We start from the raw sequence: 26214 nt of genomic DNA on the forward strand, positions 1-26214 counted from the left end.
AAACCAAACCTATTAAAGGTAAAGGTAAAGGTACCCCTGCCCGTACGGGCCAGTCTTGACAGACTCTGGGGTTGTGCGCCCATCTCACTTAAGAGGCCAGGGGCCAGCGCTGTCCGGAGACACTTCCGGGTCACGTGGCCAGCGTGACATCACTGCTCTGGCGAGCCAGAGCCGCACACGGAAACGCCGTTTACCTTCCCGCTGGTAAGCGGTCCCTATTTATCTACTTGCACCCGGAGGTGCTTTCGAACTGCTAGGTTGGCAGGCGCTGGGACCGAGCAGCGGGAGCGCACCCCGCCGCAGGGATTCGAACCGCCGACCTTTCGATCGGCAAGCCCTAGGCGCTGAGGCTTTAACCCACAGCGCCACCTGCGTCCCAAACCAAACCTATTACATGAAAGCAAAAGTTAGTCTTTAGTGTTCTTAAATTCATTTGAAAGGCTGGCAACCATGTGTACACACATGGCCAAGCCAGCAGGCCCCTGTGCAAATTGACAAGATATTCAGTAAGCCCTTGCTTATTGTCCCTTGGACATCCTCCCATTGTGTTGGGAGTGAGTTGAAGTGGAGAAGAAACCAGCAGGTTGTAAGGCAAATCCAAAAGCAATGTTCAGCAAGCGAAAGGCTTCCATTCCAGTGTGCTGGTATCCTTCCAGTACAAAATGCAGGTCATTTTATAATGGGTGCCTCTAAATTTTCTCCCCGTTTACTGCTGAAAGAGTGCATTTCCCAGCCTGTGGAAGGTCCTGCCCTCCGAAATATTGTGCAGTGGTGTGGGGTGGGAAAAGATAAATACATTCCGTGGTGTCTGTAATTTGTGGAAGGACCACAGCTTAGTGGTAGGGCATCTGATTTGCATGCAGAAAGCCTTTGGTTCAATATTTGGCATGCCCGAAAGGAGTTGGAAGAGACATCCTTGAAAGCCTCACATGTTCGTTGTAGATAATGCTGAACTAGACTGACCAATGACATGGCTCAATATAAAGCAGTTTCCTATGTTTGTAACTACTCTAACCTAGGAAAGTATTTCTACTTCAAACTGGAGAAATTGCCCCTCGACTATGTAGAATTTCTCAATTCTGTTTGTGAATAAACTGCAAACAAAGTACTGCAGTACATATCATTGCTTTTATTCCTTGAATTGTTTCCATGCCATTGCAACAATGTATAAAACTGCTTTATTAACACTCACCCCTGGTCAAATGGGGTAAAAGCTGTATACAGTCATACCTCGTGTTGCGTCCGTTTCATGTTGCATCTTTTCGTGTTGCATCCCGCGGCAACCCGGAAGTACTGGAACGTGTTACTTCCGGGTTTCGCCGCATGTGCAGAAGCGCCAAATTGTGCTGTGCGCATTCGCAGATGCAGCGCTTCTAAAGGTAAAGGTACCCCGCCCGTATGGGCCAGTCGTGTCCGACTCTAGGGTTGTGTGCCCATCTCACTTAAGAGGCCGGGGGCCAGCGCTGTCCGAAGACACTTCCGGGTCACGTGGCCAGCATGACAAAGCTGCTCTGGCGAGCCAGCACCAGCGCAGCACACAGAAACGCCGTTTACCTTCCCGCTATAAAGCGATGCCTATTTATCTACTTGCTCTTAGGGGTGCTTTCGAACTGCTAGGTGGGCAGACGGGAGCTCACCCCACCGCGGGGATTTGAACCACCGACCATGCAATCGGCAAATCCTAGGCACTGAGGTTTTACCCACAGCGCCACCCGCGTCCCTGCAGCGCTTCTAGTTGCAGACATTTCACGTTACGGACTGGCCTCCACTACGGATCCTGTCCGTAACACGAGGTACCACTGTATGTTGTTAGAGCAGCATGGAGAAACCACATCATTATGATTTTGGCTGAATTAAACATACGCTGAAAAATTTCCTATACCTGCTGCAAAACACACTGTCAGAAAACTAAGGACAAATTTGGGGTAATCCCCCTTCCCGTTAACGTTTTCTTTAAAAGAACATAAAAAAGGATGACTTGCTTTTCTTTGCTCAAATAAAGTGAAAGTATGTATGCATGTCTATGTCTGTATTCATAAAGTCAATATCAAAGCTTCCTTCATTTCCTTTTTATTTTCTAGGGCAAACAGTGTATGCTCACAGGTTCTCAAATTTAACAGGTGAAAATTTAACCAATATCAGTTTGTTTGAAGAACATTGTGGAAACCTCTTCTATGATCTGATAAGTTTGGCAGCTAACAGGTATACAAAGGTATAATGATCATCTTATTTTTTACTGTTGTACGAGTGTTGCATAGCTGGCTCTTTAAAACTAGACAGTAAAAGGAGTTTCCTAACTGAATTTAGCTTTTCATCAAATCCTTATATATTTTGGCTTGTATGAAAAGACTATATTATTTAAAGACTCTTGGTTAGGAACTGTTTATTGACCTCTACTTGCCAGCTGAATGAGGAAATAATTTTGAGGTGTATTTTTGCCCTGAGTTGAAATATGCACTGTATTAAAGACTATAAGTAGCAAAAACTCCTGTAAATTATACAAAGTTGTAAAAACAGCAAAATTGAAGAAACTGTTTGAAATCACAGAATTTAGCTTTCCGTGGCTTCTAATTCAGATTGTATGTAAACATATATATTTTTAAGTATAGTATTTTAAAACACTTTTCTACTGCCCTTCATCAGATTTGATTCCCTGCCATATTTGTATGCCAATGCAGTTTAAATTCTTAAGTATTAGTGTTATTATTATTTTTATATATTTCTAAGCATTCCATCCCCAAAGAACAATTGAGAAAGCGGAAATAATGTTACTGTTAAGATCACTCATTTGTTAACACAGTTTGTTGTTATTTAGTCATTATTTTACTTTGTTTTTTAGCAATCTTTTCCTTCTATGAGAACATATTTCTAAGTACTGTATCCAAAGAAAGCTTTGTTTGGAAGACTTTTAATATGCACTGAGTTTCCTTTGCCAATCTGCTACCTTCACAAGTTCCTGACAGCAAAAAGCTTATTAATAACTTGGGTGATGAAAACGTTAACCAATAGAAAAGACACCCTTGCAATTGTGTAAAGGCCAGTCTAGTGTGGCATGTAACAGCAAGCAATATATAGCTAAATATAATGCAAAATAATGTGAAACTTTTTTTAAAAAAATTCTGAAAATAAATGGGAGTGGTATCTAGTTGCTGTATGTGGCTACAATACCACCTGCTGGTGGATCAAGGTAAAACCCACTTGATTAAAGATGGCAGACTAACAACTCATGAAATAGTACATTGTTTCAGAACAGAAGTAGTGATTTTGTTCTATCATGTGTTTCATTAGGGCAGTGCTGTTTGTTCAACACAGAGTTTGCACTGGAAATGTGAGAGCTTTAGGTAATTTGTATAGCGCTTCTTAAATCTAAAATTAGCACACTTTGCTCTGAAGGTGCATTATGCTCTGTAGAGTTTCCTTCCTAGCATGTATGTTTTGGTTTGCAGCCTCGGTGTATTAGTAAGGTGAAAAGGCTCTTCATGAATCCTTTCACAAAAAGTAACAGCTATTTGTGGGGTATGGCTTGTGTCCAGTTAGAGGCATAAATGCATCCCACTGCTGTCGGTGAATTGATATATGAACCATTTATAACCCAGCTGCCAATTCTCATCTCTTAGGGAGTTTTTAGGAAGAAATAGATAAGTATTTTATCTTTTTTTAAAAAAAACAAACACCCTACTAGGTGGCACGGGAAAACACAACTTTTATCACAGACCCTTTTAAAAATATTAACTTCCTCTTTAAAAAAAACAACAATCCTTAATATTCAAAGTATGTTCTACTTTCTGGCTTATTTAATCCTTTCACATTTAGACTTACCGTACTTTTCCATGTATAAGACGAGGTTTTTTTACTCTAAAATAATGTTAAAAAAGGGCGTCTTCTTATACACGGATAGTTCATGGGGGGGCAGTTGATTGGTTGCACCTGCGAGCTTGTCAGCAGTGATTTGGTGGGTGATTGGTGGCTGCGGCAAGGGCTACTTTGGATTGGCTGCTGCTGCGGTAACTGGGTGGGTGATTGGTTGCCGCGGGAAGGGCAGATTTAGATTGGCTGCCACTGTGGCAATTGGACGTGCGATTGCCGGCTGCTGTTGTCGAGCAGGCAGACGCTTGTTGGCTTCTGCAACACAAGTGATTGTCAGCGTTTGTCAGTTGGGTTAGTGATTTTCTTCATCCCTGCCCCCAAAAGCTCCGTGACTATGGGCAGTCCTCGCCCCGAAAAAGCTCAACAGCTCTGGGCCATCTCCAGTTTTCTTAAGTTTGAGTCCCCAAAAATACATGGGGTCGTGTTATACATGGAAAAATACGGTAAGTGTTTTAATGACAATATCTTAGCTATTTCCTGCAGCGAACATTTCTAAAAGTGTCTATATGTTAAATCCCACTATTTGCTCTGAGGAAATTGTTTGTTCATCGCAGGTAAGGCCCTCTGAAGCTCTAACTAGTCACCACTACCCTTGCACATGTGTAAAAGAATTGTGGATTTTGCTTATTCATCTGCTCAATCACAGAAATAAAGGATCCCTTACAGAGGTAAGACTCGTTGCATGACTAGCATGGGTAATATTCTATGAAAACAATTGCATTTGAAACATTCAGATATTCGTAGACGGATGAACAAATGTCCCAAACTATTTTATGTACCATAAGCCTTCTTTTACACTTGGTTCCATTCTCAGATAATCTGTAAAGGGGTCTGTGTTCCTTGACAGGCAGAACGTGGGACAGGTGGGCATGGTTTGGGCCAAACTGCCTTACAGGCAAATTGGTACTTGTGCCAGGTGTAATCAGGATCCTGGGGCAGTTGTTCCCCATGCCTGATTTAAAAGGATCACTTTGAGAAGCGCAGCAAGTGATGCATATCAGCTTCAGAGTCTACTAACGGTTGTCTACAAGCTGGTAAAGGAAAGCAGCAACAGGAAAATTATTGCAAGAGATGGACAGGGTGACTGGTATGTGTGTGCACTACATTATAAAATTGAACTTTTTTTTAAAAAAAAAAGCTGAGTGGCTTACTTTTCATTGCAGTCTTTTTGGATCTGTTTGAATAACATTCTAAAGGATGTATTTGGAAAAAAGAGGGATACAGAAGCAGTATCTGCCTTCAAATCAATTCCATGCAAGGACTCCCTGACTTTTTGTTGGTGGCTTATAACTCACTTGGCATTACTTCACCATGTTGACCGCAATGGGAATGTAGATGAAAAGGTAGGTTTGTTTTTACTGCTTTCTAAATCCTCTCATAGATTTTTAAATGTTTACTTAGGCCTTGTACCTTACATAGATTTTTGGCACACATGTTGAGAATGTTTGCATAGTGAGTTTATACCTTAAAAAGCTACTCTCTTTTGTGATAGGGTAAAAAAAGAAGAAGAAGAATCAGCATTCCTCTCTCCCAATCCCCACCTACCTACAAGTTTGGGTTTTTTACCCAGTCTCTCATGACATTAGTTAGTGCTCAGGATCCTTACAAATACTAAGTCTGATATGGAACTGATAAAATAGTCCCACAGTATTTCCAGCCTACACAGGATTGAATTTTAAAAAAATTGTTTGTTTCTTTACCTCCATGCCTTCTCTTGAAGCTGTAACTTATCTCCTACACCTATTCTAACATGAGAGTATGCCTGGCATGTGATAAACATATCTCATTGAACTGAGGAGACTGTGCTACCTTTCAGCTTAAAAAAATAAATCACTGAGCTGCTGCCAATGAAATTTGGGCTGTTTACTGATTATTCTGAAAAAAGTTCCCAGCTCTCCAACTTCTGTCTCCTAACCCTAGACCTTGACAGAAAACCAACCTTTGGGGGCCAGGTGGGCACATTTTGAAATCTGAGATACTTTCATAGAAAACAGCTGGTTGGTTTAAGGTGGGTTTTCTTTTATTTTTTTAGGAAGGTGGAGTGTAAGGTTTTATAAAGTAGATTCCTGTAGCTCTGGGAGAAGATATGCAGTATGGTACTAGTGGCGAGTTGGAAGAGATGGAATTTAAATAGGAAAGTTTCTCTGTCAATAAGAAAGTATGAAGCCTTTTTTAAAACTTAAAAAAGAGAACATATAGATCATATGTATCTTTCCTCAGCTACAAAATAGTCCACATTATCGTATCCTTAAAGGCTACATTCATAAATGTTTAAAACCAAATAGAATAGTAATATTACCACTTTTGAACATTGCAGGGGTCAATTTTAACGCTGCTCTGGGCTATTGAAATAGAGTCAGAATGACTTCAAGCTAAACATTCTTGCCTTTGAATTGTCTAAAATGACTACTTTGTAAGATATGCAAAGAGTGGTTTCCAGCTGAGCAGCTTAGCAGCTCAACAGGTGAGCCAGAAGAAGAAACTAGTTTTCTCCCGACATTGTTAAAAAGAAATACTACCCATATACTTAAAAGTTGTAGTCCAAGTTATGATTCTTTTACTAAACATGACAGAAGAATACAAAATGGTCTTCCAAGCCCCTGGCTCCAGACCATACATGTGCTGTTTTGCACAAATAATAGTATAAATCTTTTTCTTAGACTGCAATGCTGTATGTAGAGTGAGAGTGGGGTGTTCTGGAATTGCTTGCATACCTTTTTTGTGTTTCAAAAGGCAAGGCTTCTTTTATCAAAATGAGCAAGCTGAAAGTGGGATATGGCAAACTGTTGACAATAATTTTCAGTATGTCTTTGGTCTATTGGCTCAGAATTGTGTAATAAAGAACTTGTGAACTGCTTCATTGTCCTTGATTCGGGTGCCGGAAAGCTTTTCTTCACTCTTTGTAGACCATTACAGCTTATTACAGTGGTACCTTGGTTTACGAACGTAATCTGTTCCGGAAGTCCGTTCTTAAACCGAAACGATTCTTAAACTGAGGTGCGCTTTCCCTAATGAGGCCTCCCGTCGCCTGTGCCCTTCAACCATTCAGATTCCATTCTTAGACTGAGGTAAAGTTCACAAACTGGGACACTACTTCCGGTTTTGTGGAGTTCGTAAACCGAATAGTTCTTAAACTGGACTGTTCTTAAACCGAGGTATCACTATATACATTAAACAGGGGAAGTCTTGTAACAATGTTACCCACTCCCATGAAATTACTTGTGCTTAAGGATGGCTGGAACTAACTAATGGAATCAAATTTCATATGTTGGTTGTGGTGTTGTAGAAAGATAGATTTGATAGCTAGGATGCACATTAACAAGTTGCAGCTGCTATTGTCAGTGCCAGATTTACGTATAAGCTAAACAAGCTATATCTTAGGGCCCCACTCTCTTGGGGGCCCCTAAAAAATTTAAAGGGGGGGGGAACTGGATGTACATTTCCAAAATATAAGATAAAAAACAAATAAAATAAAACCTACATACAGCAACAGTGTTTTGTGTTGTGTAGGCTCCTATTTGTTATGTGCAAATGGCTTTAGGTACCTATTAGGTCCATAAATTACCGTATAGCATATATTCAACATAAAAAAGTGACAATTTGTTGTTGACAAATTGTCAACAGCTGGACAGCTGGACATATAAAGGACCCCATTACCTTCAGTAGTTTAGGGCCTCATCAAAACTAAATCCAGCCCTGCTCTTGATACTTCAGAGGTAGTTCAGTAGGCATGTATTCTGGATTTTAAAAATTAAGAGTAAAAAACTGCAGTGTACTGCTAAGAAAAACAGGTACTTTTGCTATGTGTAATGAGTACTTTTTCTGGCCTATCCATACTACCGTAAAATACATTTGTTCTCTGTGAAGACAATAAATGTTTTGCCTTTTAATCAAACTTAGTGGAGAAAAATGAGTGTTCTACACACCCATTTGTAGCAATAATTAAAAGAAGGTAAACCAGATATTTATCATTCAATATGGTTTTTCATCTAGAAACCAATAGACTCTAACTGGTCCTTTGTGGAAGATCTATTGAAGCAGTCCATCAATAGTCAAGTAAGTATGTTAAGAATCACAGGCAAGTTTGATTGGGCTGATTTGGGGACAGAATGTGAAAATGATTTTATTCACCACGTTGCTTTCAGAAATATGGCTTCTTTAACTCAGGAGTACGAACAACCTTGATGATCTGTGTGAGCTAGGTTGCTGTGTAGTTTCCTTCTTGTTAGTGGTCATACTCCTGAGTGCTTGTGTTTTGAAGATAAATTGTCAGATAGGGTGGGGGGGCTGGGGAGAGATAATTATCGTGGACGTATTACTTGGTCCCTTTGACAAGATGTATTCCGAATAAGAACAGGATGCTTAGAAAATGTAAGCTCTATGCTGAATCTGAGGGTATCAGGTTGAGAGACGTGATGGGAGAGATAGTCTATTGCATTGAAAATTCAGCTATATCCTCATCACAGCAGGAAGGTGACTTGCCTTGCTGAGCAATTTGTCTTACAGGCTTGAATCAAACTCTTACTGATAAGGTTGTAGCTTCTGAGCACTCACTTCATACCTTATCATTTTTCTTTCTACAGAGCTGTTAATGCAGTACTTTGTGGCCCAGAGGTCAAAACTGACCTCCTTTTTAGAGTGCTTTTAAATATGCTGTACATGTTAACACGTTCTCTGTAAAATGTGTTTTTAGGTTGCATGGCACAAATTGTAATTTATGTAACATCAGCTATTACAAGAATTTCTTTAATTTGTTTGTATATTTATTGCATTTATGAGGTGTCACATAAAATTTACTGCGTGTCCTATAAAGATATGTAGCAGAGGATAGGAGGCCAAGTAACAGCTTTTATTTTGGCTTTGTCTAGTCAAGAGCTACATTTAACACTACGATGGTGTTTTGTGATGGGAATGAGCCTTGACCTTCCATGTTCTCTCCCTCTTTCTTCCCCTCTACTTCTGGCGCAGCAGTGAAGAGATCAGAAACTTTCAATCAACCACAGTTTAGGGTTCCATCCAAACACTAAACTGTGGTTAATCTCACCTATGGTTTGTTTAAAACACACCTAATTCATAATTTGTGGTTTAAAGCTGACTTGTTTCAAATAAGACATGTTTAAAATTAGATGTAGTCTGATGGCTTCAAGTGGTCACATTTAATTTTTAAAAAAACACAGTGAAAGCTTGCAACTGCTCTGTAGCTGCTCTTCTGGAGGAGGGAATATGTGAGCCCAAAGGCTTTGTGGGCTCATTTTCATGGTTTATTATATTGTCTTGATGGAGCCAAAATGTAAGCATGTTATGATACTGCGTTAGCATAATTTTAGTATATCATCTAGATTTTTTACAGTGCATGTCTACACAAAAGTAAACCCCATTGAATTCAATTGGACTCACTACATTTTAAATGTTTATAGGACTACAGCTTTACTATTACTCTGCAAGCTGCTGTAATTATATATATTGTATTAAAATTATGTATTTCATATATATATAGAGAGAATAGGTTTTAGACGATTTAGCCAGTTTATTACTGCACTTGCAATAATTGTTGGGTGTTTTTTTTAAAAAAATGCTGCTATTATAATTTGTTTTTAAGGCTAAACAGAGTGTTTGTTATAAGAACAATGTAGGGCGTAACTGGCTGCTGGAGTTATGGGAAGTGTTTTGTAGAAATTAGATCCTTTACAAGACTGTTTTTGAGAAAGCGGTTTTCCACCTCTGGCTTAGCTATGCAATCAAATGATTTATCATGTGATGGATAATAAAGAAGAGCTCTAGGTTATCCAAAACTATTTGTTATTGTTTTATCTTGGAATAATTAATAATGTATACCAATATGTCCTGTGAAAACTAAAAACGAAAAGGAAGTCCAAAATTAATATTTTAAAAACTTAGCATGTACCTACTACCCCATAAAGTGCACACCTTTCCTTGATTCAGGAGTTGTCAGGAAGCCATAGCTAATTATAGCTCCCTGCAATCTGCTTTTTGTGTGTGTTGCAGGTATGGTTTGGAAAAGGCATACAGTTCCCAAATGGTGGTGTAGATGGATAGCACACTAAATATTTAAATCACATTTGCTTCACAGTAACATGTAGTTTTCTATGATTTTGAAGCACATAAGTCGCATTTTGGGTAGATCTATCTGACATTCCTTCCAGGCTGTAAGTCCTTTCTACCACATTTTTTAGCCAAGCAGCTAACTTAGATGCAGGTACTATAAATGTTTAGGGAACACTTCAGCCCAGTCCAAGATGATGCAGATCTCCATGAAATTAAACTTTGATTGAGGTAGACTTATTGAGGGGGCTAATTACAAATCATGTAAGAGCCAGCATGGAATAGTGGTTAGAGTGTTGGACCTAGTACCTGGGAGCTCAGGGTTCAAATCCTGCTTAGCCACAAAGCCCATTGGGTGACCTTGGGCCAGTCACAGACTCCCAGCCTAACCGACCTCATAGGCTTGTTGTGAGAATAAAATGGGGGAGTATACACCACCATGATCACCTCGGAGGAAAGGTAGGATACAAATGTAATAAAGAAATGTCATATAGCATGCAGTGAAGCAAGTTGAGCATCAGAGAAGAGAGTTTCCTCATCTACCTTTTCCTTGTCACTAGATATTGTGACTTTAGTGTGTGGATTCCTTGCAGACTACTGACCAGTCAGATGTAGATGTGAGCAAAACCTATCCACCATTCCCTTCCAGAAGGAAAATGTGTGGGGCTCAGTAGGGTGCTGTCCCATCTCAAAAAGCCACTGTAGGTCATAGTCATATTCTGAGTAACTGAAATTATTACAGTAGTACCTCTGGTTACGAACGGGATCCGTTCCGGAGGCCCGGCCGCATCTTGAAAACTTTGTAACTGGAGGCACCCTTCTGTGCATGCACGCGGCATGATTGAGCGCTTCTGCGCATGTGCGTGCGACGAAACCCAGAAGTATACACTTCTGGGTTTGCCACGTTCGCAACCCAAAGTTTACTTATCCAGAGGGATACGTAAGCAGAGATACGACTGTACAATCTTTGGGCAAGGATTTTTTTCTAAAAAGATAACATTGTTGCTTAATGATTTAGAATGCATGATTTGTATTTTTCAATCAATTAGGCCTAGGTATCTTGAGTTCGTTTACACCATAGGGCTATATAAAAGCTGGCTCGCATGGTTCCGCTTCATTATAATGTCACAGCAAGGAATGGAATCCAGGGAGAAATATGCAAGTGGATAATGGGTGGGACTACACTGATCTGAGTCAGTTCTCGCTTGTTGGTCTTGGAACAAAGTGGCTATAATCTGAACACAGTTGAGGGGTGAAACAAGGATAATTCTGTGGTAGCATCATGCAGTCTTGCCCTCAGAAATGAATGCAGATTGGCCAATTCCAATATAGTTTATAGAAAATTAGATTTAATTCTCTAGGCTTTAAGATGTTACATTCCTGGCCCACATGGGCATATGCATAAACGCCACATGTCACAAAGTGCTAATTACCAATATTATCTCGACAGAATCTTTGCAAGCTGAATGGGCCAGGATCAGTCTGCTATTCAGAGGCCAGAATGTTCTTAGAACAAGCGTTTTTCTATTGTGTCCAGTGGGTCTTAGCCATTAGAAAGTGGTCCTGACACAATTCATGATATAAACTTCTGTTTGGAATTTACCTAGAGGTGGCCTCCTTATCTGGGAATTACGCTCCAAATTATCTTTCATAGCCCCTGGCTTTATAGCTATATGATTCTAATGCATAAAAATGTAGGTAGAGTTTCAGTGGATGACAATGCTGGTACTTGTCAGATTTTATTTTCTAGATCGCTGCTCATATTAAGGGATTGGCTTGCTTCTAAACTAGAAATAACATTTGGGGAGGGGAGGGGGATATTCTCAGAATCTGAAAGCTTCATATTTGATTGTGACCAAGGTTGTTTTTACTATTAAAAGAAGAAGCTTGCTAAATAAAACAAAATTGCATTTGAATGTCTTTGTTTGCTAGACTGGAATATTAGAGGAACAGTTACGAACGCATCTTCAGTGCTGTTTGACATTAAGTCGTATCTGGGATATGAACCTCTCAGCCATCACCATACTCTGGGAACATTATAGCAAGAATCTGGTTAGTAAATAACGTCCAAGAAAGCTGTAAGTGGGCACCCGTCACCTTGAGAAAGTTGTTATCTAGTCAAGTCTGCTTAGCAGTGGAAATGCTTATGGCCTCATTCCCTCTGCCCCAAAAGAATCCCTCTACAGTTTCATTCATTTACAGTTTCCATCCCACTTCTTTCAAAAGGGTCTGAGTAGCTTCCCAATATCTACATTTTTTAAAAGGGAGGGGGAAAGATGCGGATGGGAAAAGAGAGCAACACCCTCCTATCTGGCAATCATTCTCTGACGTGAGGCTAGATTGTTCTTCCCCTTTGCCTCTGCTTCTACAGTTGTTTGCAGAATTCCTCCAGGAAGGAAGGGGGAAATGGGATCCCATCAGTTGTGATCTTCTAACCAAATAGATACAAACAAGGAATTCTTTCCCTTTTAAATGTTCTTGCAGGCTGGGAAGCAGTCTTCCGTTAGCCCCTTTTCATTCTATAGTGTGTCTCCTTTGCGTCTGCAGTCACTGGACCTTTTAGTTTCAGCTGCCATTTCCACATGGTGATAGAAGAGCCTGGAATGGAGCAGTCTTGTGTAGTGGTGGCAATAAAGACCTGTGCCAAGGAAAGGCATAGCTCAGCTGTAGCTTCAATATACTGTATTTTCTTTCTTTCTTTCAGAACAGTCACTTTACTATTCCTTGGTTTGGTCTCAAAGGTCTTGCAAATATTAGTAAAACACCCATGTCTATGTATGAGTCGGTGAAGAGATGTTGTGGGGACATACATACTCCTGACATGTATACCACCAGCAACAGTTACCAATTTTTTCTTCACATTTTGGTACAAGTAATGAAGAAGGCAGTGAAGACCAATGGCACTCATCCCTGGAAGCAAATCAAAGGAAGGTACAGTGGCTTTTGCAGTTTTCCACATACTGATACTTTCAGTGATTGACTAAATTTGTTTTATTTAAGAAGGTGTGCATCTGTAGTGTCAGCATTCATGAATTCTGAAATATTCCCAAAATATTCATAAAAATTATTTTTTAAAATTTGATTTGGGGGGGGGACCTTAAAGGTGTTTACAAAAACAATGAAGTTATCATTTTAAAAATACAACAATAATCTAAAATATACAGAAATTTAAAACCAAAATAAATTAGACTAAAAACAATTAAAACTTACACGAAGCTTATAAATGCCTTGACATTTTTTATTACATCTGGACATTTTTGGATAAAAGGATTGTGGGTGGGGAAATGACTTAAGATGAGCCCTGCTGGATCAGGCCAATGGCCCATCTAGTCCATCCTCCTCCTCTCACAGTGGCCAACCAGATGCCTATGGGAAGCCCACAAGCAGGACCTGAGTGCAATAACACTCTCCTCCCTTTTGATTCTTAGTAACTGATCTTCAGAGGAACTCCACCTGAGTGGAGGCGGAGCATAGCCATCACAGCAAGAGCCACCAATCACTAGCTGGATCCTGCGCCCCACCCCTGCAGTAGAGTTCTTCTCACTATTTCAGCATTCATGGACAAAAACCTCCTATACTGTCAAATCTAAATGAGCCTTCAGATGTTTTTGACAGCAACTCCTGTCATTCCTTACCAATGTATGTTCTGATTTGGGATGAAAATAGCCCCGCAACATGTGGTGCATAAGAGTGTCTTAAGAAATATAGAGTAGACCCATTTAGAACTAATTCAGCTGCATATTTAGTGGTGGTGCATTACAACATGTACAATCATTATTTACAGTGGGAAGCTTTTCTGCACTGTTGTATTGAGACCTAGCTACCCTGTTCTGGTCTTTGGGCTACAGTGGTACCTCTGGTTATGTACTTAATTCGTTCCGGAGGTCCGTTCTTAACCTGAAACCGTTCTTAACATGAGGTACCACTTTAGCTAATAGGGCCTCCTGCTGCTGCCGCGCCGCTGGTGCAGCAAGTCTGTTCTCATCCTGAGGTAAAGTTCTTAACCCGAGGTACTATTTCCAGGTTAGCAGAGTCTGTAACCCAAAGTGTTTGGAACCCAAGGTACCACTGTATTTGTCCTCTGAATACCAGTAGTCCCTGTGGTACTAGATGAAAGATGGCTAGAACAGCTGGCAGAAAATATTGTTGAATCCATTCTTCTTGAGGTGTTTGCAGTTCATCTGAAGTACTCTGGTTCCAGACAACTGGTGGTTAAGGATAGGCCCACAACTCACCTTGAGCAGAAAGAAATTCAGCAAGGTCATTTACCATTACGGCAGTTCTTTGGAAGGCAGGTTAATGGAGCTTATTGAAGCAAAGGCAAAATACAAAAAAAGGAAAGTGTTTTTGTGCTTTTTGTGCAGGATTTATTCCAAATTCCACCAGAAAAGAATGCGAGAACTGACGGAGGTGGGCCTGCAGAACTTTTTCCATCTTTTCCTCATTCTGGCAGCTATAGCAGAGACAGAGGACGTTGCCAGCCGCGTGATGGAACTTCTGCATTTCCTTAGTCCAGTTTCTACAAGCCTTTCTCTGAGAGCTTTGATATGGAAGGGCTACTTTGCCTTCATCTTAACGTATGTTGAAAGGAACATGGATATCAGTGTGCTAGCTGAGGAAGTCTCGAATGACTTCCACAAAAAGGCAAAGGAATTCTTAGTTGCCAGAAATGACCCCTTGCAGAAACAAAACCTCTGGGTGCTGCTTTCCACTTATGTTGATGGCGTCCAAGAAGTTTTTGAGACCAGCTGCCACTTGCACCTTTCTGAAGAAAAGCTGCTGAATGATGGCTTTAGTATGCTGCTTCCTGGTTGCCGAGGAGCTGAACTTGCAAGAGTGTTTAGCTTCTTGCAAGATGTTGTGTTCAGACTGAGGTAAGAGTTTTTTCATTCGTATTTTCTGAGGGTTTTTTCCTTTTTTCCTGCTTCAAACTTCTTTTATCGGATTTCTCGCACATTGACTTTCATACACCTACAGTGTAATTTATAATTGATTCATTTTAAATAATTTTATCCCACTTTGCAGCATAAAAGTTTTGGGTGGCAAAGAACAAAAATGATAAATTCATTATAACTTAATAAATTAATCAGAAGGCTGTGGTATGTAAGCAGAAGGCATGGATTATTTAAATTATGAATTAGTGTGATGAAGATGTTGGATTCATTTTGGTACAAACTTACCATATTCATCCAAAGAAACATGGAGGCTAACTCAAACTCTAAAAGGTGTAAGCCACAAAACTGAAAACAGTCTACCAGTGTGATAAATCTCCTGTTTGATGCCTGACTTGGACTACACAACAATAGTGTTTCAAGTATCTGGCCACCATATGGAATGAATGTATTGTATTCACCTTGGTGGGTTTTGAGAATTTAAATGGAAGAATGCAAGAGATGTTAAGGGCTGATGAACACATGTTGATCACTTCTTGATGGCAGTATTAAATGATGACTTGCGTCTGGGTAGCCATTCTGCCCCACATAGTGTGGTCAGGGATGATAGAAACTTTGGTCCAGCAATAACTGGAGAAAACCATATTGCTTACCCTTGACAGTCACTGTTCACAGATAGACAGCATCACATTGCTTTTTAATGGATTTGAATCTCACTTGTATGGCAAGTCAGTAAATGAACAATATGTATGAACGAGTACAGCAGTCTTGTATTTCATCAGGGTTGCAAAGCAGGGACATAGCGCTCTGCTTTGCTATCCTATAGGCTTGCATACTGGCCATGGAAGAAGTGGCTTCACCTATGTGATCAGTATGGAAGCTGACTGGAATGGTGAAGTGGGGCAGAGCGCTCTGCTTCACTGGCATGCTAGCCGACTGGATTGGTGAAGCAGCTCTTCTGTCTCTTTTGAGCAGTAGCAATAACTGTATTGCCTCCACTGTCTTGTGCAGGAAGCAGGTCAAATTGCTCTCCTGCCTTCTGCAAGCTGGTCAAGCTGCTTGGCTCGTGGGATTCCATGGATCCCGGTGCAGCTTGAAAATAATAGAAGCGGTTTGACAAGTGCCTTAATGCTGAGCTAATAAATGTGTTGCCCTCCAGATGTTGCTGGAATGCCACTCCTAGCATCCCTAGCCATTGGCTATGCTGACCCGGGACTGATGGGAATTTGATTCCAGCAACAACTGGAGGGCAACACATTGGCTATCCCTGGCTTATTGAAATGTTGTAAGCTGTTGGCATTCTCATTTGCTTCTGAACTTATACATAATTGTATATTGATCATTTCTGTTGTAGATCTCTCTCTCTCTCTCTCTCTCTCTCTCTCTCGCACACACACACACTTTTTATATATTACACATACCTGTTTGTAGAGCTTTTGCAATATTTCACGTAGCCCCAAAGTTCCTGCTTAGATAAAAACAACATAAAACAGGAGAATGGCATGGTGACTAGTAAAAATTGGAAAGATAGTGTCTCATCACTAATCAGTTTTGCCTTGATTTATTGATACAGTTTACAACCTCCAAACTGTCCTTTCCGCAATAAACATATTTCTGTCCACTAATTCACATTGGAGGCAGCTCTTCAATTTGAAGGGGGGAAAGCTGCCTTGGGGAGGTCAGGAGACATCTTCCCTTGCCATCCTGCCACAAGCCCTAATGAGGCAGTTATTGATTGGTCACTGTAAAATCTGAGGATTTGTGGGGGAGGAACACTAGAAAATATGCATTATGAACAGTGGGAAGAAACTGACCTGCATGTTTACCTTAAGTACTTTGTTACTGTCTGGATAGTTTGACTTCTGCTGTCACTAGCTTGTAAATCCAAGGACAACTGATTATTTTTTTTCCCAGGCTGTCTTTGAACAAAGATAAAGTGTTTGACAAAGGGTAGCTGATTTATTAGGAGGGTCTTTGTAAATTGGTTTAACTTGGTTTTTAAAAAGTGCAGACTATCCAGATGCAGAAGACACACTCTGGAACTGTACAAAAGCATTGCACATGCTACCTTGGAAAAGGTCCTTCGGTTTTGAATGGCCTGCATAGTCCAACAGAGATGTATTTTTGACGTTCAGATAACATGAAATTCTTAATTTGAAAAAGCCTTAAATGTTGTATGAATTAATGATAGCTGTGAAGTTCTGATTCCGACTGCATGCTTCTTCACTACCTGATTGGAAAGCTCATTCCTAGCTGATTGCTGTCAACAGGACCAGCCCTAACGTTAGGCAAAGTGAGACCTCAAGTAGCAAATGCTGAAAGATAGGGAGCAACAGTAAGGTAGGGGGGGACAGAATTATTTATATTATTTAAAAGCATTTCTAACCTTCCCAGCTCACAAGAGCCTGGAGGTAGAGCGCAATAAAACAAGGCAAAGATATAGTGTGTCAGCAACACAGCAATATAAACAAAAAACAGAGCAGGAAATGAACAAACCAGAACGGCATGCAACAAATCCGCATAATTACTGAATGCCTGAGTAAGCAAATACATTCTCAGCTGGTGGCAAAAGCTCACCAGTGATGACACCAACTGAATCTCAGAAGAGAGGAACTTTCACAAAGGTCCTTTCTCTGGATACGATGCCATGTCCATTTGGAAGAACTAATAGGGTCTCACTTGTAGTAAGGTCAGTATGGGAGAAGGAGATGTGCCTTGAATCTCGCCAAGTTAGTAGTAAGCTGGTAGCCACTGCAGCTGCTTCAGGAAAGGTGGTATGCAGTCCCAATAGACATGTGCTGACACACAATAGACATCTTCTCTTTCTCACCTGCCCCCTTCCCAGTAGTGAGGAACAGCGCTACAGGAAAGCATCTCCAGTGCCACTTGGTGATTTTGTGAAGGGGTCCTTAAGATTTCTGTGGCTCATTTGTGGATGAGATGAGTAGATAAAATTAGATTGTACTCAAGGTCAACCAAACCTTCCTTTCATGTGCTGTGCTCAGCCATCAGTAGCATATCAATAAGCATTTGGGTGGCTTGTGAAAGATTTCTCCTCCCTGGAGTTTCACCAGAGACTAAGTCAGGTTTGGGTGATAGCCATCTATAGTCATACTTTGCGTAGACGACTGAAAGCAAGTATGGGTGTTATTTGGTTAGATACCACCCTTTATGTTTGTGCTGGTAGTTGGTAGCCAGAGGGTTTATTCTAATTGGCTTCAAATTCATATCTCTATTTTTATTTCTCTCCTTTTCAGCATGTTACCCTTCCCTAATCATGAAGTGCTTAATATTTCTAAATAAAATTAATACTTCTTGCAACTTGAAAATGAACATGATGGTATAACTGTTTACTGATCCCAGTAAATGAATACAATATGCAGTATTTTGACAAAAGATTTGAGGCAAATCCATAAACCTGTTATATTATTGGCTGCGCTTGTGCTAATGTATGCATGTATGTTGGGTTTTTAAAAATGATTTTAGGTTGTTTTGCTTCAGTGCTATTTTTAATATGGTTTCAAAATTTTTAAATATCTATAACTGATTGGTGTGGGTTTTTTTAGTTGTATCTGTTATTTATTCATTTTATAAGCTGCCTTGGGTTCCACATTGAGAGAAAGGCAGAATGTGTTTGCATGTGCGTGTGTACATATACAAACCAAATAATAATATTTATTTCCGAATTGTGTAAAAGCAAAATGCACCTAGCAATATTGTAGCCCAGTGTGGAGAATCTGTAGCTTATTCTTTGTGGGTCTGCCAAGAATAGGGTTATAGAGCAATACCCTTGGCCAGATTAATAACATGCATTCTTGGCTGCCTTTCTGATTTGGCAAAGGAGCAAATGTATCGCTGTAGCAATCCTTCCTGTTTTAAGATCCAGGTGGGAATAAGATATCAGCCCTTGCATAAATGTAATATTTCTGCCAACTGTACTGGGTGTAATAGTTCTAGGACTGTCAGAATGTGCAGGTAAGTAGGAAGTGAGATCACTGATTAAAGAGAGAAGCGGCTCCCTGTAGGCAGTTAGTTAATAATAACTTCATATGCCACTTTTCTGCTAACCCAAGATGATGGCTCACAGGAGCATTCCTTTATTGCTGATTAAGTAGCATTATGAAAATACTGACTTGGCTGTGTTAACTAAATGCCTTGGTATTTAAAGCTTAGAATGTCAAATAGTTATAGCAATCCCCTTTAACACATCACATAGAGTTTCTGGAATCACATTTCAAGTCTCCCTTCTTCCTTTTATTTGAGGTGATAGTAGAAATGGCATTTTCTCCCCCATTTTGCAGAGTGAGGCATAGCCAACAGCTGTACTTTAATTATAGCCATTCATGCTGCTGTGTTAAGGGACTGTCATCCTTTCCATTATAACTCCTTTTATTTTCAAGGATTTATAACACAGCTATGAAAATTTGCTCTTGGGCTAAAACGTGATTCGTGAGGTCTTGTAAGAGTGTTCACTTTTTCCCTATTTCTTTTTTCTTAAGCAAACATTAAAAAGCTCTCACTTTGCTTGAATATAGTCTTCATGTTGAAAAGAGGAGGGGAGAGAGAGAAGAACTGGATAGTTTCTAGAATATTCTGTTCATTTCTCTCTGAAACAGTTTCCCATTCTGTACTTGCATCTAGTATCTAGAGCAGTAATTTTCAAATTCTGTGCTGCAAGATCATTTCTAGCATGCTCCGAGAAATAAATGAGGGTTCCTTGATCTGTCTTGATTTCAGTCTTCATCTGATGGGTAAAACTGAATGGTTTAATTACGCTCAAAGTAACAAAAGCCACAGGGTTACCTTACCTGTGAAGGAAGCACTCCCACAATAGTGATTTACACAGGAATTCAAGGGGTATGATTTCCAACAACCTGGTTCTGACTCTTGTACACAAAAAACAAACAAAAAACTTCTAGTGGATTTTAGAGCATGGTAGTGGTCACTATTAATTCAGAGCTAAGAGTGCCTCAGCTACCAGAGTTTAGGGCAGGGGTCAGCAAACTTTTTCGGCAGGGGGCCAGTCCACTGTCCCTCAGACCTTGTGGGGGGCCGGACTATATTTTGTAAAAATAAATGAACGAATTCCTATGCCCCACAAATAACCCAGAGATGCATTTTAAATAAAAGCACACATTCTACTCATGTAAAAACACCAGGCAGGCGCCACAAATAACCCAGAGATGCATTTTAACTAAAAGGACACATTCTACTCATGTAAAAACACGTTGATTCCCAGACCGTCTGTGGGCCGGATTTAGAAGGCGATTGGGTCGGATCTGGCCTCCGGGCTTAGTTTGCCTACCCATGGTTTAGGGTAATACTGGCACAGAGAGAGCTCTTCTGCAAGGTACAGTTATTTGGATGGGATATTTGAAACACTGCAAATCTAAAACGGGTACCAGCAAAGGCTAAAACAGGTACCAGTTTGTAGGCTTTTCAGATACAGATACAAATATATTTAAGTACCAAGTATCTCTGTTGCTCCAGCAAGTCAAAACGTAACAGTCAGACTTACTTCTCAAGATTGACCCTGACACACCAAACTGACATGCCTTAATCACTTATAGCGGTGGTTTTCAACCAGTGTTCCATGGCACCCTGGGGTGCCTTGAATGATGAACGGGTTGCTGGCCTCTGTCCCTCTTTCCTTCCTTCCCTCCTCTGATGCCCTCTCGTGTCTCTGCCTCTCCAAGACTTGCACAGCTGTTTATCGCAGTAGCCCTGGCTATAAGCTCCACAGGTGAATGGTGCCTCTGGGAGGCACCTCTCTTTGGGGCAAGGGAGGGGGGAGCTCAGAGACCAGGGATGGCAGCAGCAGCTACCTGGAGGACTTCCAGGGAGAGGAGAGGATGCTGAGGAAACACTCCACAAGGGAGGGTGTTCGAAGCAGAGTGAGAAGCTGCCAGCTCTTCAGGCAAGGGGTTACATAACTAGCTCTTGAGCCCCACAAAGAACGTAGTTGGTTAAGGGAGCCGTGGACTCAAAAAGGTTGAAAACCTCTCACTTATAGAGACAGCACCGAGCTGTTACCATAGCAATGGATTTGACTGACCTTGCACCTGTTGGCTTAGCTCATTCATGCAATGATTTATGCTCATGAAAGCAATTGGGCCTTTTCTACAGTGGCTCCCCATTTGTGGATTGTTGTCCACAGGGAGGCTCCCCTGGTACCTGCGTTACATATCTTTAGGTACCAGGCAAAAACATTCCTATTCTCCCAGGCCTTTGGCTAATTAAATAATCTATGGCCTTTGAAACTGGATGGACGGTATTGTTGTTGTTCATTGCTATGGTGTGTATTTTTGTAATTTTATATTGTAAACTGTATAGAAATAATAATAATAATAATAATAATAATATCATTTGCTTCCACAGAACATGTGTATTCTTTATACATATGTCTCTGTGGCTACATTAAGAGAAATCTAGAAATATTAAAAGGGCACTGTGAAAGGAAATGGATTTGACAAGTGGCTGTTGTAGCTGTTAAAGCCTGAAGCATATTGAATTTGCAATATGGGAGGGCAGGAGGCATGTATAGAAAACGTTGCAAAAAGCTTGACTGAGGATTAAAATTATAAAAGGTATATAGCGAAGACTTTGAACATTATGTAAAGTTTATGTGGATATATTTTGGAAATGTGAAGCTTAAGATACTTTTAGGTTTGTAGGGAACAAACCCTTGATAATAGAAGGAACAGTGTCTATCAACACTCTGGACATCATTGAGCTTTTGTGCAGGTCTGCAGATTAATTTTTATATTTTTGTGGAGCTTGTAAACTTGTAGTTTATAATGACACTCACTGAGCCTTTGGATAAAACTGAGCAGTAGAAAAATGTAGTGGTCAGAGGTGCTAATTTTCTCCTTTGGTTAGGTTTTGTGTCAGAACTTCATAGGGTCAATAGAGTTGTGAGCTGTTGTAATTTAAATATGTTGCAGACTAAAAAACAATAGTATTTAAGGTTTTTCTGACAACATTTCCCCCCTCAGCCAGAGCACCATTCCAGCAAAAATGGTTGTCTCTCTAATAGACATTCTTCAATAGCTAGACTGTTGCTAAATCAACAAATAAGAGTGTATATTCATTATTGTTGTAGTGCACCCTGTAGTTCTTCAGACTGAGTGTGAAATTTCTACTTTGTATCTTTACTATGGAAATATATAGTGGGTGGGTTTTTTGTGGGGGTTTTTTTAGGGGGAGGGGGTTGTCTTACACTTTGTCATCAAAAATGCCCTGTGGGAAGCCCTCCGAGCCCATCAGGATACTTTCTTCTTCTTCTCTTCTTATATCATTGAACAGATAAGCTGATAAAGAGAATGCAGAGAAGTGTTTTTTACTCTGGGGTTTCAATATTAGCCCTTGAACAATATATTTTTCCAATATATTCATCTTCCTGAATACTATTGTCAGGGGAGAAGCGTAATAGGTCTTAGAATTGAGTTGATCTTTGCCATAAGCTAAGTCTTCCTTTAAAAAAAAAAAAGGGTTCGTTTTCTCCATCTCTATAAAGATGCTTAAAGTGCTATTTGTTCAGTCACAGGTCATTGCCTCTGATTTAGGAAGATATTTATGCCATGGACCTTAGATACAGTGGCTGTTCTGGTCTACTTTACATGGATATGAGAGGCTCTTCTTGCCACACAGTAGAAGTTGACATTGACATCACAGAAATGGTAACGATAGCTGTTATGTGAGCACTGAGCACTCCCCCTGTATTCCCCCCCTTTTCCGAAAGGTCTCCCAACTCTCTGAAACAGACTGATTTTATTTTTTTTTGAGGGGGTAGGAGGGTGAATCTCTTCCACAAACAGCATCTGATCCACCAGCAGATAGACACTGTTGTGTTTCACCCAGTGTTTATAAGCCAATACCGTATTTTTCCGTGTGTAAGACTAGGTTTTCCCCCGAAAAAATAATGTCCAAATTTTGGGGGCGTCTTAAACACGGATAGATCTTTTCCCATTTTCTTAAATCAGAGTCTCCCAAAATAGGGGGCGTTTTATACATGGGGGCGTCTTATAAGGGGTGGAAAATAGAGTCTTAACACAGAAATAAAATAGCAGTATACAAGTTAGAGGGAATCGCCTTTCTAAAAAGGCATTCCACAGAGGTTCACCATATTTAGCTTTCACACTCTACTTTAGAAACTACATTATGTTTGTGCCCATATACCCCCCCCCCCCCGCAAAACAAAACACGTGTTTTCTGTCCCCTTCTTTGGGAGAAATAATTATATACATTTGCAGGTTTTTATTTTATTAGCCAAAAAAAAATTCACTGAACAACTTTATTTTGATTTAAATAAAAACTTTATTTTAGATGCTGCTTTATTTTAACTCTATTATTCAAAACGTTTTACAGCATTTACCCCCAAAACACACACACGCACACACACAAACCCAAGCACACAAACGCCCTCCCAGGAGTGGTATGATTAAACAATGAGCTGAAATCCCAAAACTCTTCTGTCTCACATTCCCTGGCTAAGTTGCATCATAGAGATGAAGAGAATTCATCTCTTATTGCGGTTATGTTCAAGATAGCCTAAAACAGCTGTAGGGGCCCCTTGCTCTCTTAAGGCTGCATTGCCCAGTGCAGCTCGCTGAAAGATAAGAAAATACTGATCTCAAAGAGGGTAGCTGTGAAAATGCATTGCTCTGCCTAGGCTACTACCATGTCAAGATAAGATAATACTTTATTCGGCTATAAGCCCACAAGGTAAAACAAATCAATAGATAAAATAGCATTTTACAATCTAAAATATCAACTAAAATATTTCAACGCATAATCTCTTTCACATTATTTACAATCTCTAGATGTACCGTGTTATGGCCTTGAAGATCAAGATGGTGCTTAGAGTTTACTGGATTTTTAATAGTCATGCAGCATTCCATGAAGTCTTTTATATGAAAGAACTGAAATCAGGAATCTAGCAACCTGTAATGTTCTATAAGAGTCAATGTCCTGGAGTAGATAAGCTAGATGTAATTCAGGTGGTTTAGCAGCAATTTCCAGAATGATTGAACTCAGGATCCTTGATCGGGGAACAATGTATAAGGGGCAATTAAACAAGATATGATAGAGGGATTCTATTGTTTTGTTGTCACATGCGCATAAAACAGAGGTTTTACCATTAGAAAATCTATTGCTCAGAACATTTGAGGGGAACACATTAAATCTGGCTCTAACAAATGCGAATCTATGCGACGCAGCCGATAAAGTAGACAGATATCGAGGTATCTGGGACATAGATGTAATGCCCTGATTTTTTCGGGAACATGTACCTCCACCTGTAGTAAGATTTTGTTGCAAATCTACCTCCTCCAATCTTTGTTTGATGACCTTTTTAGCTGTAATTAGATCTAAATTAAGTATATCGGAAGGAGAGATTCCATAAGACAACAGTTTGGAATGGATTTTTGTTGCCCATGGGTTGGTGAATTCATCTCTCCAAAGGCACTGAATAAGATGGTAGTTTGGCAATTTATGCCAAAGGGACAGCCAATAATTAAAGGCATGTCTCCACATCAGAATCTCTAGGGAGGGGATCTTAAGTTCTAGGCGAATGGCAGAGTTGCTTACACAGGAGGGTAGTTTCAAAAGGCGTCTGTCAAAAGTTGCTTCTTTTCTTCTCTGCTGTAACCATTTTATCTAGCAAACCTGCTCTGACGCTTGTTCTGTAACCTACCTGTCAGCTATACATGATTTACTGTTGTGAAAGACTAAATCCACCAAATATGCTTGGGGGGGGGGGAGAGAGAAAAGTACAAAACCATTTCAAGAGTATACGAGCACCTGCTGCTCATGGCTCATAGTTGTTTAGAAAAATATGTGATCCCTGAAGAACATCAATGTACATTTATTTTCTGGTTGAAGCACTCCACTTTTGAAACTACAGGTTTTTTTTCCCTTCAATGAACTTTCCTCTTCATATTTCTTTTCTTTGCAGGTGGTGGGGGGAAAAATAGTTATTTATACAGATTTGCGGGATTTCTCCCCTCCCTCTTATTGAACAAAGAGTGGGGGAAGGATGCAGTGATAGTTAAAATAAAATAAAATCTAATTAGCATTGAAATACCTTGATTTGGATTGCTGCTTCTTTAGCTTGGAAGACCATATAGATAGATAGACAGATAGATATCTTTGTCTTTAGGATAACTTGCCAGATTTAAGGCTTATTTAAAATGAAAAGAAAGCTGAAGCAATTTTCTTTATTCCATTTCAGTCTCCTAAGGCCTATTTCCCCCTGGTGAGCTCATAGCAACAGGGGGGTTTAAGGGAATTCAGCTTTCTGCAAATTAATGTCTCACATCATGAAAATTCAGGACTTCCCCCCCTCCTTCCTATCTTGAAAAGTAATACAGTGAGTGCGAGTATTATTTCTTGCCAGCGGGTGGAAGATGAATGATTTTGTCACAGTTTTACTGCTTGATGAGCAGTGTCCTGAGGGTCAGGCTTAAGTCTGTGTCACTATGCTGCTCATTACTCTTGAGCTAAATAAGGGCTGATTGGATCTAAATTGCCTAGCACATGGGCCACAGATGAGCTCAGTGAGTAGGGGATGACCTGCTATTCAGGCTGGGAGTAACCCCGGTGTGCAAATGCTGCATTAGAACACCGTGGGAGAACGAGAGGCTACTGACTGCTGCCAGCAAAAGAAATCGAAATGTAAAAAACTCTTTGATGCTGCAGTGTTAGAATTTGAAATGTAGGAAGTGACAGGTTGATGGTACTTATCAGCTTTGGCTGGATTAGAGAACAGTGTCATCTTGCTTATATAATGACAGAAGAATGAAGCAAGTTCCCAACCAGTCTGCGCTGCCTGCACCCGGTGGCTGCTGTCAGACTTGATGCTGCCTCCTACTGGCAGCCTTAATGCTAGAAGTGGCAATGGCATTGACAAATCTATGGTGATGATACACTTTTAATTATTATTTTTTTAGCGTTCCAGAAACTGGAAAGAGAAGAAATGCGTGTGTGTCTTTTCTCCAGTACAAACAAAAATGGAGAGATAGGGGGAAATAACGTCGTGCATTTCTAGGGTGTAATATAAAATACTTGGGAAAGGAGGCTTTGATAATGAGGGCTATGCTAAGATATTCTGCCTTCATTTTTTATTCAAAAGATAAGCACATTCTTCTTTTATTTATTCTGTCTCTTTGGGAACGGTTTGTGCTGGTTTCAGAACTGTGATTCCAGAGGATAAACTTGAATGAAAGCTTGCTCTTTCCTCCACTGGAGGTTTTTAAACAGAGGTTGGGTGGCTATCTGTCCTGGATGCTTTAGCTGTGATTCCTGCATTGCAGGGGATTGAACTATATGATTCTTGTGGATCCCTTCCAACTCTACTATTCTATAATTCTATTAAATAACATTGAGAGTCCTG

General features: G+C 40.2%; 1 protein-coding gene across 1 annotated transcript in view; it reads left to right on the plus strand.

Moving 5' to 3' along the window:
• The window catches only part of MMS22L (MMS22 like, DNA repair protein), a 74011-nt gene that overhangs the window by 12413 nt on the left and 35384 nt on the right, over positions 1-26214 (plus strand). The window contains exons 8-14 of the mRNA XM_079971603.1: positions 2082-2212; positions 4422-4535; positions 5031-5210; positions 7861-7923; positions 11863-11982; positions 12635-12861; positions 14295-14804. Of these exons, the coding sequence (XP_079827729.1) occupies positions 2082-2212; positions 4422-4535; positions 5031-5210; positions 7861-7923; positions 11863-11982; positions 12635-12861; positions 14295-14804 (1345 nt within the window). The remainder of the gene's footprint in view (positions 1-2081; positions 2213-4421; positions 4536-5030; positions 5211-7860; positions 7924-11862; positions 11983-12634; positions 12862-14294; positions 14805-26214) is intronic.

Source organism: Podarcis cretensis, assembly GCF_951804945.1.
Source record: "Podarcis cretensis genome assembly, chromosome: 3".
Classification (NCBI taxonomy): domain Eukaryota; kingdom Metazoa; phylum Chordata; class Lepidosauria; order Squamata; family Lacertidae; genus Podarcis; species Podarcis cretensis.